At 49.5% G+C, this 17,154-nt stretch overlaps 2 protein-coding genes across 2 annotated transcripts in view; both read right to left on the minus strand.

The window, feature by feature from the left end:
* Positions 1-5,724, minus strand: part of LOC143833888 (uncharacterized) — a 20,053-nt gene extending 14,329 nt beyond the window's left edge. The window contains 4 exon segments of the mRNA XM_077330127.1: positions 634-763; positions 2,822-2,997; positions 3,828-3,957; positions 4,432-5,724. Coding sequence (XP_077186242.1) covers positions 634-763; positions 2,822-2,997; positions 3,828-3,957; positions 4,432-4,479 — 484 coding nt within the window. The 5' untranslated portion in view covers positions 4,480-5,724.
* The window catches only part of LOC143834138 (uncharacterized), a 19,089-nt gene extending 2,783 nt beyond the window's left edge, over positions 1-16,306 (minus strand). Inside the window, exons 1-6 of the mRNA XM_077330743.1 lie at positions 16,020-16,306; positions 14,719-14,814; positions 14,111-14,240; positions 13,106-13,281; positions 10,889-11,018; positions 8,149-10,117 (exon numbers count right to left, since the gene is read on the minus strand). Coding sequence (XP_077186858.1) covers positions 8,149-10,117; positions 10,889-11,018; positions 13,106-13,281; positions 14,111-14,240; positions 14,719-14,766 — 2,453 coding nt within the window. The 5' untranslated portion in view covers positions 14,767-14,814; positions 16,020-16,306. The remainder of the gene's footprint in view (positions 1-8,148; positions 10,118-10,888; positions 11,019-13,105; positions 13,282-14,110; positions 14,241-14,718; positions 14,815-16,019) is intronic.
* Between the last annotated feature and the right edge of the window lie 848 nt (positions 16,307-17,154).

Here is a 17,154-nt window from a genome sequence, read left to right on the forward strand (position 1 = left end):
CCAGATCTCCCTCTTCATATTATTTTGGTCTGCTCATATCGCTCTCTGATTTCTGAAATTTTCATTTGGATGAAATAGTGATTCCCAGTTGCAACGTATGGCTGTGAAAGCTGGACCATAAGGAAGGCCGAGCGTCAAAGAATTGAGGCTTTTGAACTCTGGTGCTGGAGAAGACTCTTGCGGAAACCTTGGACTGCAAGGAGAACAAACCGGTCAGTCTTAGAGGAGATCAGCCCTGCCTGCTCCTTAGAAGGCCAGATCCTGAAGATGAAACTCAAATACTTTGGCCACCTCATGAGAAGGAAGGACTCCCTGGAGAAGAGCCTAATGCTGGGAGCGATCGAGGGCAAAAGAAGAAGGGGACGACAGAGAATGAAGTGGCTGGATGCAGTCCCTGAAGCAGTCGGTGCAAACTTAAATGGACTCTGGGGAATGGTAGAGGACAGGAAGGCCTGGAGGATCCTTGTCCATGGGGTCATAAATATCCTCTCTTTCTCAAGGCCTTTAAGCCCCCAAGTGTGGGAGCTCCCTTCTTTCCTTGGGGGAGAAGGAATGTGCGTCAAAGAGGGGCAAAGGAAGATGCCACCCCTCCCTTCTCCCTCGCGATCATTACGGAAGGGGAAAGAGCCTTACCCAGAGAGGCCACGGTCTCATAATTGTCCTCTGTCACCTCCCAGAAGAGTTTTCTTTGGCCTGGATCCAGGAGAGCCCATTCCTCCTCCACGAAGAGCACGGCCACCTCCTCAAAGGACACCGGGGGTCTCTGAAAGAGGGAAAGAGGGCCCAGTGGATCCTGCATTCCTGCCCATGACTATTCCAGAATCAAAACCCCACTGGCCAGTCAACTGCTAGAAGAATGCAATAAATCAATCTGAAAACCTCCACGAAATGTAAACTCAGACTATTGCAAAGAACTGGACCTCCCTTGGCCGAGACCCATCGGGAGGAAATAAACTGCACAGCGGTCATAACAACTGTGCTCTGAGACAAGGCTTCTTCTTGAAACATTTTTTGTCTGCAGAGGCGTTCTGTGTCCCTCTAAAGCTCGCATCCAGCTTGGTAAACCTGAGCTGCCCTAATACAAGTCTATGAGTCCCTTGTTCTATTTTTAACCTAAGAAGCAATGTGATCCTTGGGGTCTCAATTCAGAGAACTTCTTGAGGGCGAGACTCCTGGAATCCCTCTTTAGGTCAGGGGTTCTCAATCTTTACTGTGGCGAGGACCTCTCGGTGGTACCGGTTTATCCATGGAGCACTTGTAGCACATGGTACGGGCCCTGCAGTTGAAGGGGCTCTTGAGGAAGATGGACTTTGCAGCCTCCCTCTTGCAAGAAGTCCCCCCTTCTGCAATTCTTTAGGGGCTCCCCTTTCGCCTCAGCCCTGCGGGAAAGCCTGGCTTCAGCTGAAATCCCAGAGGTTCACTTTTGTAATTGGCAGGGGGGTGAATAAAACTATGTACTCTCAGGAGCTGTAGAACAGAACATTTTATTGCAACCCAATGCCAACTCACAGAGGGCCTGAAAGCTAAGGAAAAAAGAACACATCCAGGGGGGTGGAGTTTCCCTTCACCCCTAATCAGGTTTCAGTTAGCTCTTGGCTGACTGAACATTTTACTCCATTCACACACAGAGACACAAAGCACAACAGAGGGGGGGGAAGGGAAGGGGATGCTCTGGCGGCAGCATGGGCTGCATTTGATGGCCTCCACTGCAGCCTGCCAAGTGACGAGGCAGCCCACCCCCAAAGAAACAGACTCCCCTGCAAGAAAACCCTCGAAGGGTATTTCAGGGCGCTCCCCCCCCCCCCAAAAAAAAAAAAGAAATCTGGAATAGCCACTGAAGAGCAAAGCTGAAGGCAGAAAGCGGGGGGGGGGGGCTTTTCTCTCCCTGAAGGAGACTCAAAGCGGCTTACATTTGCCTTCCCTTTCCTCTCCCCACAACAGACACCCTGTGAGGCGGGTGAGGCTGAGAGAGCCCTGAGATTCCTGCTCCGTCAGAACAACTCTATCAGTGCCGTGGAGAGCCCAAGCTCACCCAGCTGGCTGCATGTGGGGGAGCAGAGAATCAAACCTATCTCGCCAGATTAGAAGTCCGCACTCCTAACCACTACACCAAACTGGCTCAGGAATACAACTGGTACTAGACTGGGGGGGGGGGGGAGGTGGAAGAACTCTGTGGATGGCCTCTCCCTCTCCCCAGGAGCTGGAAAGGCTGCAGCCTGGAGGCCCCCAGGAAGAGAACTCTCCAGCAGGGGCAGCTCCCACCCAGCATCGATCTGCAGCCTCTGAGACTCGGATGGAGGTAGTAGGAGGAGGAGGGGGGGGCCAGGGGTGGGGGATGGAAGGCGATTGGCTGGCCGCTGGACAGACAGGCAGGCCGGTTGGAGGAGAAGGCACTCAGGGGCGGGACAGCTGCCCTGAGTGGGTGTTAAGGGCTGAGTGGCACTTAAGCCATGAGACCAGCCCCTCCTCCAAGCTCTTACCAGAAATATATAGTGGTACAGACACAGGTTGAATGAATGAATGAATGAATGAATGAATGAATGAATGAATGAATGAATGAATGAATGATTTATTTATTTATTTGTATTTTTATACCGCCCTCCCCAAAGGCTCAGAGTGGTTTACATATAACTGAAACAATGCATGAAACCATACATATAATAACATATTATTAACTGGTATGACCAAGTTACAGTATAACATAACAGTATAACATTATAACATAAACATTGAATGAATGAATGAATGAATGAATGAATGAATGAATGAATGAATGAATGAATGAATGAATGAATGCATGATGCCGAAATCCTGCACTCACCTTTCCTGCAGAGGTGCCAAGGCCAAATTGTGTCTCCATGCGGGGGAAACAGGAAAGAGGAGAGGTCCTGAGGAACTGGATGTCTTCGTCTTGTGGAGAAACTGCACCGCTGACACCTAAAAATGGCCAGGTGGATGTCCCTGGTGCTCGCAAATCCTCCTGGGAAATGTAGTTCCCTACAATAGCAACACCCAGAGAGAATGAAAAACAAACAAGTATTTGGGAATGTTGGGTGGGATTTTTTGCTCATTAGTTGCTTTGAGGGGCAGCTTTCTTTGTATATGAATAAATCTTCCTTCTTGTTTTATCAAACCCCCTTCTTCAGGATCTCTTTCCTCCTCAGCCTCAATATAAAACGTACCGTATATACTCGCATATAAGCAGAGGCACCTAATTTAACCACAAAATCTGGGCAAACTTCTTCACTCGCATATAGGCCAAGGGTGGGAAAGGCTGCATCATCACAGGCTCTCCCCCCCAGCCTCCTCCCACCCCAACATATACAGAAAAGTCAAGAGGATAAATAGCTGCTGGGTTTTGTACCCTGCTTTTCACTAACCAAAGGAGTCTCAAAGCGGCTTACAATTGCCTTCCCTTCCTCTCTTGATGCCAGACACCCTGAGAGAGCTCTGACAGAACTGCTCTGTGAGAACAGCTTTGGCAGGAGAACCAAACAGTGTCCCCCGGGCCAGCAAACCAAAGCAGGTCAAGAGTACCCAAAGTTGGCAACCTACTACAAGAATTACAACAGCTACCAAACTGGGAGAACGGGCGACTCTAACTACGACTGCAGTGCCCCCCAGAACAAAACACTGAAAGAAAGAACTGTACAGATCAAATTTTAAAGGAAACACAACCGCAAAAAGAAAAGGCAAACAATGCTGCCCGTCAGATAAAGGAAGAAACACTCGGAGAAAGAAACACCCAGAACATCTTGTCACTGAGGGGAAACCTTTACTCACAATAGAAGGGGGGGGGGAGAAGAAACAAGGGGAAAGAGGCTTACACAAAAAGGCCAACGTCTCGTGATTCTCCTGCACCACTTCCCAGAAGAGCTTTCTCTGGCCTGGATCCAGCAGCGCCCACTCCTCCTCCGTGAAGATCATGGCCCCCTCCTGAAGAGACACCGGGCAGTTCTGCAAAAGCAAAATATGGGTCATCTATTTCGGTCCCTCAACCACTCAAGAAAGGAAAGAAGGAAGGGTGATCCCAGCACCCACCCAATTAAGTGGGAGAAGGCAATACTTCAAAGGGATGGCAAGGAAAATTGCAATCTTTTTAAAAAGCATTTAACAGGTATAATGCACTAAAAGTCTCTCAAATTCAGAAAATTGGACAAACCTGGGCTTCTCTTGGTCAAGTCCAATTACATTAAACAAACAAACAAACAAAGGACCCCGACTGACAACAGGACGCTTTCTGCTATACGCTGCGTTTCCAGAGAAGCTTTAAGCATTTCTTTCTTCAGTGGCTTTTTGTGTTGCTCTAAAACAGGGGTAGTCAAACTGCGGCCCTCCAGATGTCCATGGACTACAATGGACTACAATTCCCAGAAGCCCCTGCCAGCATCTGGAGGCTCGCAGTTTGACTACCCCTGCTCTAAAACTTACCTTAAGATCCTGGGAACAATATCTGGCCAAATGAAGCTGGTGATGCATTTTGCTCTGTTTCCCTCCTCAAGGAAGCCAAGGCCTGCCCATTCCAGGCTGCAAGAGAGGCAGGGCACAAACCTCCGGCACAAAGCGACCCTCTCCTGGAACGACCCCCGTTTGCACAACATGCCCCTGAGAGCCATTGGAACCTCTCCAAGAGATTCTGGATTTCACCGAATAACAACAGTTTAAAGCAAAACGCAACCTCCTGCAGAAAGAGCACCACATTGGAGGGGGGACACTGAAAAGCTACGTACGGGCCTCTCTGTCTAGGGTTCGGGATGGGGGTAGGAGTTGCGATGCCAAAAACGAAGGGGGTGGGCACATCCTGGTCCGGACTGAGGACAGAAAATCTCTCCCAGGTTTGCTTCAGAAAGGATGGTTTCCTCCTGAGAAAGCAGGCAGGTGGGGGCAGCCCAAATAGGGAGAGCTATTTTCACAAGACTCATAGAGTTGGAAGGGTCCTCCTGGGTCATCTAGTCCAACCCCCTGCACTATGCAGGACACCCACAACCCAATCGCTCACCCACTGTCACCTGCCACCCCCTTGAGCCTTCACAGAATCAGCCTCTCCGTCAGATGGCTCTCCAGCCTCTGTTTAAAAATCTGCCAAGATGGAGAACCCACCACCTCCCGAGGAAGCCTGTTCCACTGAGGAACCGCTCTGTCAGGAACTTCTTCCGGATGTTTAGACAGAATTTCTTTTAATTAATTTCCTCCCATTGGTTCTGGTCCATCCCTCCTTCTGGGGCAGGGGAGAACAATTCTGCTCCATCCTCTACATCAGGGGTAGTCAACCTGTGGTCTTCCAGATGTGCATGGACTACAATTCCCACGAGCCCCTGCCTGCAAACGCTGGCAGGGGCTCATGGGAATTGTAGTCCATGGACATCTGGAGGACCCCAGGTTGACTACCCCTGCCCTACATGGTAGCCTTTTAAATACTTGGAGGTGGCTCTCAGATCCCCTCCCAGTCGCCTCCTCTCCGGGCTCAACAGACCGAGCTCCCCCAAGCTTTCCTCCCGCGTCTCGGTCCCCAGACCCCTCCCCGTCTTTGTTGCAGGAGGATCCTTCCCTGCGGATCCCAAAGGAGAGATCTGCTTCTGGGGATCGCCCGCCGGAGAAAGCATCCGTGTGCATTGAAGACACCCAAATTTAGCAGAGCAGGATGCGGCCAAACGCCGCTTTGGGATCTAGGGGAGGGGGAGGGGGGACCCTGTCCTTGCGCGAGATCTGTTGGGGGGGGATCCTCCACTCACCTTTCCTCCTGCAGGTGCGCAAAAGGCCAATTCTCCCGCGGAGGGATCCAGCTGTTCAGAACAGCGAGTTCCTTTTGTTCTCTCTGTTTACAAAGGGTGAGTTTTGATTTTTTTTGGGGGGGGGGGGAGGGAGGCTCCTTGTACCTGCAACTGGGCTTAATAAAGAGCAGGAGGAACTCCCGGTGGGCGCGCGTCCGTGATCCCGCGGATCTAGGATCTGCCTTGATTTTAGCAACACGAAGCAAAGAATCCTCCCCTTTGCAATGCCTGGGACCGCTCTGTTGCTCGCAAGGCCTTCTGGGAAATGTAGTTCCCTGCAACAACCAGCCCCAGGTGGATGGAGAGAGAGATTTCCTCCAGCTGCCTGAAACGGGGTGGACATTTGGAGAGCCACAGGTTGGCCACCCCCCCCCCCTGTATAGGATGGAACAGAGTTCTCACATCCGTTTAATCCTTTTACAAAACCACAGCAAACTGGGAATGCAGCCCATCTTAAGTGTCTTTTATTATTAATTATTTCCAAGACTGAGCGGTCTTCGGAAGCATACAGGAGATAGGGGAAGGGGGAGCGGGGATGAAGGCACAAAGCAGCCCCAAGGCCAATGAAAGCTTCGCACAAAAGTCAAAGAAAGGAAAGCCAGAACAAAGGGAAAGGTCTCCCCTGTGCAAGCACTGGGTCATGTCTGACCCTTGGGGTGACGCCCTCCAGCGTTTTCATGGCAGACTCAATATGGGGTGGTTTGCCAGTGCCTTCCCCAGTCATGACCGTTTACCCCCCAGCAAGCAAGCTGGGGACTCATTTCACCGACCTCGAAAGGATGGAAGGCTGAGTCAACCTTGAGCCGGCTGCTGGGATTGAACTCCCAGCCTCATGGGCAGAACTTCAGACTGCATGTCTGCTGCCTTACCACCCTGCGCCACAAGAGGCTCTTAAGTGTCTATTGTGATAAAGTATTTCCAAGACTGAACAGTCATCCAAAACATACAGAAAGAGACAGGGGGTGGGCGTGGCTTTTTGACCAGGAAATGCCCTCTGACTCATTGCAACTACCCAACCTGGATCTCCGTGGACTATCAGGGTGCCATCTCCTCAGAAACATAGAAGAACAGAGTAGGAAGGGACCTCCTGGGTCATCTAGTCCAACCCCTCCCAACCCTTTCACTCATCCACTGCAACCTGCCACCCCCTCATCCCTCCAAAGGATCAGCCTCTCTGCCAGATGGCTCTCCATTTCTAAAGATGGAGAACCCACCTCCTCCCGAGGAAGCCTGTTCCACTGAGAAACCGCTCTGACTGTCAGGAACGTCTTCTGGATGCTTAGACAGAATTTCTTTTGCATTAATTTCATCCCATTGGTTCTGGTCCGTCCCTCCCTCTGGGGCAGGAGAGAACAACTCTGCTGGCAGCCTTTTAAATACTTCAGATCCCCTCTCAGTCGTCTCCTCTCCAGGCTAAACAGACCAGGCGCCCCCAAAAGTCTTGGTATGACGTTATTTTTAACGTTTATTTCTACATTCTAACGTTTATCTCTAACGTTTCATCCAAGTTCAGATGGGCCTTCTCCGCACCTGGGTTGGATGCCCTCCCCTCTGCCATTCTTTTGGGTAGATTTCAGCATCAAGCCAATGCCTGCAAATGCCAGCGCTCTGCCAGTGGGGTAGAAATGATCTCTCTTAAAGTGCAAACTCTACGCTGAGGGCAGGAATCGTATCATTGGTCCCTTATTACGTTGCTTCAGTCGCTTAAAGCCGTCATCAACCTCCGAGAGCCCTCGGATAAGATTTCTGCTAGAAGACAAAAAGCCAACCATCTCATTTGCTGTCTGCAGGGAATGAAATTATCTATCAAAGAAGGGGGTGACCAAATATTTAGGTGAGAGTCCGGTCTATTGCTCTCAATAAGCAGACTTTGTGGAAGAAAATCTCTTTATTGAAAGTATAACGAAACAAGCACCTCTGAATCCTCGCCCCTTTTCAACCCCTGGCGCCCTCGGACGCATTTGGGCACAGAACACTCTGGATGCCACCCCCCGTAGCCCAACCTGAAAACGGAAGTTAGACATAACTGGAGGCTCAGGCCCCCGAGGTCAGAGATGGCAGGACCCCAGAACATCCAAGGGCTTTCCAGCCAGACAGAACCCCTGATGCACCAGCCACCTTCACACTGGCAAAGGCCAAAAGACAGAAAGAAGATTGTGAAATAGCTATTTTATAATTTTTAAATGTTATTTTGGTCTAAAGGTTGCCTGCAAATACTTCAATTATGTGATTTTATCTCATTTTATTATATTGCTTATGCTAGTTAAAAGAATGTAATGAATAAACCAGCTAAGGCTTCACCCTAGTATGAATATTTTTATGTTTTTTCAACCTGTCATTCCGAGAGAAGACCTGTCCACCCTCCAAGCATTTATACGGCTTCTTCCCTGTATGAATCTTTTGATGTTTAATTAGTTGGCAATTATGAAAGAAGCACTTTCCACACTCCAAGCACTTATGTGGCTTCTCCCCTGTGTGAAGTGATTGATGTCTCTTTAAGCTGCCATTATGAGATAAGCACTTTCCACACTCTAAACACTTATATGGTTTCTCCCCTGTGTGAACCCTTTCATGTTTTCTTAGTTGGCCATTCTGAGGAAAGCACTTTCCACACTTTAAGCACTTATACGGCTTCTCCTCTGTGTGAATCTTTTCATGACCTTTTAGGCAGCCTTTCAGAGAAAAGCACTTTCCACACTGCAAGCATTTATATGGCTTCTCCCCAGTATGAAATGTTTGATGTGCTCTAAAAGTGCAGAACCAAGAGAAGCACTTTCCACACTCCAAGCATTTATATGGCTTTTCTCCAGTATGAATCTTTTGATGTTTCCTTAGGTAGCTATTTTTAGAGAAGCACTTTCCGCAATCTAAGCATTTATATGGCTTTTCTCCAGTATGTATCTTTTGATGAACAGTCATGTCACGCTTCAGAAAAAAGCACTTTCCAAACTCCAAGCATTTATATGGTTTCTCCCCAATATGAATCATTTGATGGTCTTTTAGAGAGCTGCTCCGAGAGAAGCACTTTCCACATTCCAAACACTGATATGTCTTCTCCCCAGTATGAACTATTAGATGCTTTTTAAGAGTGTTCTTCGAAGAGAATGACTTTCCACACTCTAAGCATTTCAATGGCTTCTCCCCAGTATGTGTCTTTTGATGCCCTTTTAGAATGTCCTCCTGAGAGAAGCGCTTCCCACACTCCAAGCATTTATATGGCTTCTCTCTGTGAGCCTTTTGATGTTTCCCAAGACTTTTTTTCAGAGAGTAGCACTTTCCACACTCCAAGCATTCATATGGCTTCTCCCCAGTATGAATCACTTGATGCTCTTTTAGAGAGCTGCTCCAAGAGAACGACTTTCCACATTCCAAACATTGATATGTCTTCTCCCCAGTATGAACTATTTGATGTATTTTAAGAGTTTTCTTCGAAGATAATGACTTTCCACACTCCAAACATTTATATGGCTTCTCCCCAATATGAATCTTTTGATGCGCTTTTAGAATGTCCTCTCGAGAGAAGCACTTCCCACACTCCAAGCATTTATATGGCTTCTCTCTGTGAGCCTTTTGATGTTTCCCAAGACTTCTTTTCAGAGAGTAGCACTTTCCACACTCCAAGCATTCATATGGCTTCTCCCCAGTATGAATCACTTGATGCTCTTTTAGAGCGCTGTTCCAAAAGAAGCACTTTCCACACTCCAAGCATTCATATGGCTTCTCCCCAGTATGGATCTTTTGATGTGATGTTAATCTGTGCTTATGGGAAAAGCACTTTCCACACTCCAAGCATTCATATGGCTTCTCTCCAGTATGGATCTTTTGATGTGATGTTAAGCTGTGCTTATGGGAAAAGCACTTTCCACACTCCAAGCATTCATATGGCTTCCCTCCAGTATGGATCTTTTGATGTGATGTTAAGCTGTGCTTACGGGAAAAGCACTTTCCACACTCCAAGCATTTATTCGGTTTCTCCCCTGTGTGAATCCTTTGATGTCTGCTTCTTGCACTAGGCCAATGGAAACACTTGCCACAGTCCTTGCAGTTATATCTTTTATGATATGTTTTAGCACTGAATTTGGAGCTAAGCCCTTTCTGGGTCATGGCACCATTAGGCCTCCTTTTTCTCTTCCCTCTTTCATCTTGGGTTGAGACCTCAGGCTTATTTCTGCTCTGACAGGCCACCAATGTGCTTCTCTGTCTTTGTTTGGCTCCCCTTATTCTTCTGCCAGGCCTCTTTGGTATCACTTGACCCTCAGATTTCGTTTCCACCTGCAGGCGGTTGTCTTTTCCCACAAGACTCTTTCCCGAGTCCTTCTCCCTCGCCAACTCCCTCACGTCTGCAACTGCAAGAGAGAGACAGAAACCCAGTCAGAATGAAAAGGTACAAGGGCCAGTTCATGGATCAACTGAGTAGTGGTCCTAGAACCCCCTCCCAGAAGGAGTCTCAAAGCAGCTGACAATCGCCTTCCCTTCCTCTCCCCCCAGATCTCCCTCTTCATATTATTTTGGTCTGCTCATATCGCTCTCTGATTTCTGAAATTTTCATTTGGATGAAATAGTGATTCCCAGTTGCAACGTATGGCTGTGAAAGCTGGACCATAAGGAAGGCCGAGCGTCAAAGAATTGAGGCTTTTGAACTCTGGTGCTGGAGAAGACTCTTGCGGAAACCTTGGACTGCAAGGAGAACAAACCGGTCAGTCTTAGAGGAGATCAGCCCTGCCTGCTCCTTAGAAGGCCAGATCCTGAAGATGAAACTCAAATACTTTGGCCACCTCATGAGAAGGAAGGACTCCCTGGAGAAGAGCCTAATGCTGGGAGCGATCGAGGGCAAAAGAAGAAGGGGACGACAGAGAATGAAGTGGCTGGATGCAGTCCCTGAAGCAGTCGGTGCAAACTTAAATGGACTCTGGGGAATGGTAGAGGACAGGAAGGCCTGGAGGATCCTTGTCCATGGGGTCATAAATATCCTCTCTTTCTCAAGGCCTTTAAGCCCCCAAGTGTGGGAGCTCCCTTCTTTCCTTGGGGGAGAAGGAATGTGCGTCAAAGAGGGGCAAAGGAAGATGCCACCCCTCCCTTCTCCCTCGCGATCATTACGGAAGGGGAAAGAGCCTTACCCAGAGAGGCCACGGTCTCATAATTGTCCTCTGTCACCTCCCAGAAGAGTTTTCTTTGGCCTGGATCCAGGAGAGCCCATTCCTCCTCCACGAAGAGCACGGCCACCTCCTCAAAGGACACCGGGGGTCTCTGAAAGAGGGAAAGAGGGCCCAGTGGATCCTGCATTCCTGCCCATGACTATTCCAGAATCAAAACCCCACTGGCCAGTCAACTGCTAGAAGAATGCAATAAATCAATCTGAAAACCTCCACGAAATGTAAACTCAGACTATTGCAAAGAACTGGACCTCCCTTGGCCGAGACCCATCGGGAGGAAATAAACTGCACAGCGGTCATAACAACTGTGCTCTGAGACAAGGCTTCTTCTTGAAACATTTTTTGTCTGCAGAGGCGTTCTGTGTCCCTCTAAAGCTCGCATCCAGCTTGGTAAACCTGAGCTGCCCTAATACAAGTCTATGAGTCCCTTGTTCTATTTTTAACCTAAGAAGCAATGTGATCCTTGGGGTCTCAATTCAGAGAACTTCTTGAGGGCGAGACTCCTGGAATCCCTCTTTAGGTCAGGGGTTCTCAATCTTTACTGTGGCGAGGACCTCTCGGTGGTACCGGTTTATCCATGGAGCACTTGTAGCACATGGTACGGGCCCTGCAGTTGAAGGGGCTCTTGAGGAAGATGGACTTTGCAGCCTCCCTCTTGCAAGAAGTCCCCCCTTCTGCAATTCTTTAGGGGCTCCCCTTTCGCCTCAGCCCTGCGGGAAAGCCTGGCTTCAGCTGAAATCCCAGAGGTTCACTTTTGTAATTGGCAGGGGGGTGAATAAAACTATGTACTCTCAGGAGCTGTAGAACAGAACACTTTATTGCAACCCAATGCCAACTCACAGAGGGCCTGAAAGCTAAGGAAGAAAGAACACATCCAGGGGTGTGGAGTTTCCCTTCACCCCTAATCAGGTTTCAGTTAGCTCTTGGCTGACTGAACATTTTACTCCATTCACACACAGAGACACAAAGCACAACAGAGGGGGGGGAAGGGAAGGGGATGCTCTGGCGGCAGCATGGGCTGCATTTGATGGCCTCCACTGCAGCCTGCCAAGTGACGAGGCAGCCCACCCCCAAAGAAACAGACTCCCCTGCAAGAAAACCCTCGAAGGGTATTTCAGGGCGCTCCCCCCCCCCAAAAAAAAAAAAAGAAATCTGGAATAGCCACTGAAGAGCAAAGCTGAAGGCAGAAAGCGGGGGGGGGGGCTTTTCTCTCCCTGAAGGAGACTCAAAGCGGCTTACATTTGCCTTCCCTTTCCTCTCCCCACAACAGACACCCTGTGAGGCGGGTGAGGCTGAGAGAGCCCTGAGATTCCTGCTCCGTCAGAACAACTCTATCAGTGCCGTGGAGAGCCCAAGCTCACCCAGCTGGCTGCATGTGGGGGAGCAGAGAATCAAACCTATCTCGCCAGATTAGAAGTCCGCACTCCTAACCACTACACCAAACTGGCTCAGGAATACAACTGGTACTAGACTGGGGGGGGGGGGAGGTGGAAGAACTCTGTGGATGGCCTCTCCCTCTCCCCAGGAGCTGGAAAGGCTGCAGCCTGGAGGCCCCCAGGAAGAGAACTCTCCAGCAGGGGCAGCTCCCACCCAGCATCGATCTGCAGCCTCTGAGACTCGGATGGAGGTAGTAGGAGGAGGAGGGGGGGGCCAGGGGTGGGGGATGGAAGGCGATTGGCTGGCCGCTGGACAGACAGGCAGGCCGGTTGGAGGAGAAGGCACTCAGGGGCGGGACAGCTGCCCTGAGTGGGTGTTAAGGGCTGAGTGGCACTTAAGCCATGAGACCAGCCCCTCCTCCAAGCTCTTACCAGAAATATATAGTGGTACAGACACAGGTTGAATGAATGAATGAATGAATGAATGAATGAATGAATGAATGAATGAATGAATGAATGAATGAATGATTTATTTATTTATTTGTATTTTTATACCGCCCTCCCCAAAGGCTCAGAGTGGTTTACATATAACTGAAACAATGCATGAAACCATACATATAATAACATATTATTAACTGGTATGACCAAGTTACAGTATAACATAACAGTATAACATTATAACATAAACATTGAATGAATGAATGAATGAATGAATGAATGAATGAATGAATGAATGAATGAATGAATGAATGAATGAATGAATGAATGAATGAATGAATGCATGATGCCGAAATCCTGCACTCACCTTTCCTGCAGAGGTGCCAAGGCCAAATTGTGTCTCCATGCGGGGGAAACAGGAAAGAGGAGAGGTCCTGAGGAACTGGATGTCTTCGTCTTGTGGAGAAACTGCACCGCTGACACCTAAAAATGGCCAGGTGGATGTCCCTGGTGCTCGCAAATCCTCCTGGGAAATGTAGTTCCCTACAATAGCAACACCCAGAGAGAATGAAAAACAAACAAGTATTTGGGAATGTTGGGTGGGATTTTTTGCTCATTAGTTGCTTTGAGGGGCAGCTTTCTTTGTATATGAATAAATCTTCCTTCTTGTTTTATCAAACCCCCTTCTTCAGGATCTCTTTCCTCCTCAGCCTCAATATAAAACGTACCGTATATACTCGCATATAAGCAGAGGCACCTAATTTAACCACAAAATCTGGGCAAACTTCTTCACTCGCATATAGGCCAAGGGTGGGAAAGGCTGCATCATCACAGGCTCTCCCCCCCAGCCTCCTCCCACCCCAACATATACAGAAAAGTCAAGAGGATAAATAGCTGCTGGTTTTTGTACCCTGCTTTTCACTAACCAAAGGAGTCTCAAAGCGGCTTACAATTGCCTTCCCTTCCTCTCTTGATGCCAGACACCCTGAGAGAGCTCTGACAGAACTGCTCTGTGAGAACAGCTTTGGCAGGAGAACCAAACAGTGTCCCCCGGGCCAGCAAACCAAAGCAGGTCAAGAGTACCCAAAGTTGGCAACCTACTACAAGAATTACAACAGCTACCAAACTGGGAGAACGGGCGACTCTAACTACGACTGCAGTGCCCCCCAGAACAAAACACTGAAAGAAAGAACTGTACAGATCAAATTTTAAAGGAAACACAACCGCAAAAAGAAAAGGCAAACAATGCTGCCCGTCAGATAAAGGAAGAAACACTCGGAGAAAGAAACACCCAGAACATCTTGTCACTGAGGGGAAACCTTTACTCACAATAGAAGGGGGGGGGAGAAGAAACAAGGGGAAAGAGGCTTACACAAAAAGGCCAACGTCTCGTGATTCTCCTGCACCACTTCCCAGAAGAGCTTTCTCTGGCCTGGATCCAGCAGCGCCCACTCCTCCTCCGTGAAGATCATGGCCCCCTCCTGAAGAGACACCGGGCAGTTCTGCAAAAGCAAAATATGGGTCATCTATTTCGGTCCCTCAACCACTCAAGAAAGGAAAGAAGGAAGGGTGATCCCAGCACCCACCCAATTAAGTGGGAGAAGGCAATACTTCAAAGGGATGGCAAGGAAAATTGCAATCTTTTTAAAAAGCATTTAACAGGTATAATGCACTAAAAGTCTCTCAAATTCAGAAAATTGGACAAACCTGGGCTTCTCTTGGTCAAGTCCAATTACATTAAACAAACAAACAAACAAACAAAGGACCCCGACTGACAACAGGACGCTTTCTGCTATACGCTGCGTTTCCAGAGAAGCTTTAAGCATTTCTTTCTTCAGTGGCTTTTTGTGTTGCTCTAAAACAGGGGTAGTCAAACTGCGGCCCTCCAGATGTCCATGGACTACAATGGACTACAATTCCCAGAAGCCCCTGCCAGCATCTGGAGGCTCGCAGTTTGACTACCCCTGCTCTAAAACTTACCTTAAGATCCTGGGAACAATATCTGGCCAAATGAAGCTGGTGATGCATTTTGCTCTGTTTCCCTCCTCAAGGAAGCCAAGGCCTGCCCATTCCAGGCTGCAAGAGAGGCAGGGCACAAACCTCCGGCACAAAGCGACCCTCTCCTGGAACGACCCCCGTTTGCACAACATGCCCCTGAGAGCCATTGGAACCTCTCCAAGAGATTCTGGATTTCACCGAATAACAACAGTTTAAAGCAAAACGCAACCTCCTGCAGAAAGAGCACCACATTGGAGGGGGGACACTGAAAAGCTACGTACGGGCCTCTCTGTCTAGGGTTCGGGATGGGGGTAGGAGTTGCGATGCCAAAAACGAAGGGGGTGGGCACATCCTGGTCCGGACTGAGGACAGAAAATCTCTCCCAGGTTTGCTTCAGAAAGGATGGTTTCCTCCTGAGAAAGCAGGCAGGTGGGGGCAGCCCAAATAGGGAGAGCTATTTTCACAAGACTCATAGAGTTGGAAGGGTCCTCCTGGGTCATCTAGTCCAACCCCCTGCACTATGCAGGACACCCACAACCCAATCGCTCACCCACTGTCACCTGCCACCCCCTTGAGCCTTCACAGAATCAGCCTCTCCGTCAGATGGCTCTCCAGCCTCTGTTTAAAAATCTGCCAAGATGGAGAACCCACCACCTCCCGAGGAAGCCTGTTCCACTGAGGAACCGCTCTGTCAGGAACTTCTTCCGGATGTTTAGACAGAATTTCTTTTAATTAATTTCCTCCCATTGGTTCTGGTCCATCCCTCCTTCTGGGGCAGGGGAGAACAATTCTGCTCCATCCTCTACATCAGGGGTAGTCAACCTGTGGTCTTCCAGATGTGCATGGACTACAATTCCCACGAGCCCCTGCCTGCAAACGCTGGCAGGGGCTCATGGGAATTGTAGTCCATGGACATCTGGAGGACCCCAGGTTGACTACCCCTGCCCTACATGGTAGCCTTTTAAATACTTGGAGGTGGCTCTCAGATCCCCTCCCAGTCGCCTCCTCTCCGGGCTCAACAGACCGAGCTCCCCCAAGCTTTCCTCCCGCGTCTCGGTCCCCAGACCCCTCCCCGTCTTTGTTGCAGGAGGATCCTTCCCTGCGGATCCCAAAGGAGAGATCTGCTTCTGGGGATCGCCCGCCGGAGAAAGCATCCGTGTGCATTGAAGACACCCAAATTTAGCAGAGCAGGATGCGGCCAAACGCCGCTTTGGGATCTAGGGGAGGGGGAGGGGGGACCCTGTCCTTGCGCGAGATCTGTTGGGGGGGGATCCTCCACTCACCTTTCCTCCTGCAGGTGCGCAAAAGGCCAATTCTCCCGCGGAGGGATCCAGCTGTTCAGAACAGCGAGTTCCTTTTGTTCTCTCTGTTTACAAAGGGTGAGTTTTGATTTTTTTTGGGGGGGGGGGAGGGAGGCTCCTTGTACCTGCAACTGGGCTTAATAAAGAGCAGGAGGAACTCCCGGTGGGCGCGCGTCCGTGATCCCGCGGATCTAGGATCTGCCTTGATTTTAGCAACACGAAGCAAAGAATCCTCCCCTTTGCAATGCCTGGGACCGCTCTGTTGCTCGCAAGGCCTTCTGGGAAATGTAGTTCCCTGCAACAACCAGCCCCAGGTGGATGGAGAGAGAGATTTCCTCCAGCTGCCTGAAACGGGGTGGACATTTGGAGAGCCACAGGTTGGCCACCCCCCCCCCCCTGTATAGGATGGAACAGAGTTCTCACATCCGTTTAATCCTTTTACAAAACCACAGCAAACTGGGAATGCAGCCCATCTTAAGTGTCTTTTATTATTAATTATTTCCAAGACTGAGCGGTCTTCGGAAGCATACAGGAGATAGGGGAAGGGGGAGCGGGGATGAAGGCACAAAGCAGCCCCAAGGCCAATGAAAGCTTCGCACAAAAGTCAAAGAAAGGAAAGCCAGAACAAAGGGAAAGGTCTCCCCTGTGCAAGCACTGGGTCATGTCTGACCCTTGGGGTGACGCCCTCCAGCGTTTTCATGGCAGACTCAATATGGGGTGGTTTGCCAGTGCCTTCCCCAGTCATGACCGTTTACCCCCCAGCAAGCAAGCTGGGGACTCATTTCACCGACCTCGAAAGGATGGAAGGCTGAGTCAACCTTGAGCCGGCTGCTGGGATTGAACTCCCAGCCTCATGGGCAGAACTTCAGACTGCATGTCTGCTGCCTTACCACCCTGCGCCACAAGAGGCTCTTAAGTGTCTATTGTGATAAAGTATTTCCAAGACTGAACAGTCATCCAAAACATACAGAAAGAGACAGGGGGTGGGCGTGGCTTTTTGACCAGGAAATGCCCTCTGACTCATTGCAACTACCCAACCTGGATCTCCGTGGACTATCAGGGTGCCATCTCCTCAGAAACATAGAAGAACAGAGTAGGAAGGGACCTCCTGGGTCAT

This window comes from Paroedura picta, chromosome 3 (assembly GCF_049243985.1).
Source record: "Paroedura picta isolate Pp20150507F chromosome 3, Ppicta_v3.0, whole genome shotgun sequence".
NCBI classification, from domain to species: Eukaryota; Metazoa; Chordata; class Lepidosauria; order Squamata; family Gekkonidae; genus Paroedura; species Paroedura picta.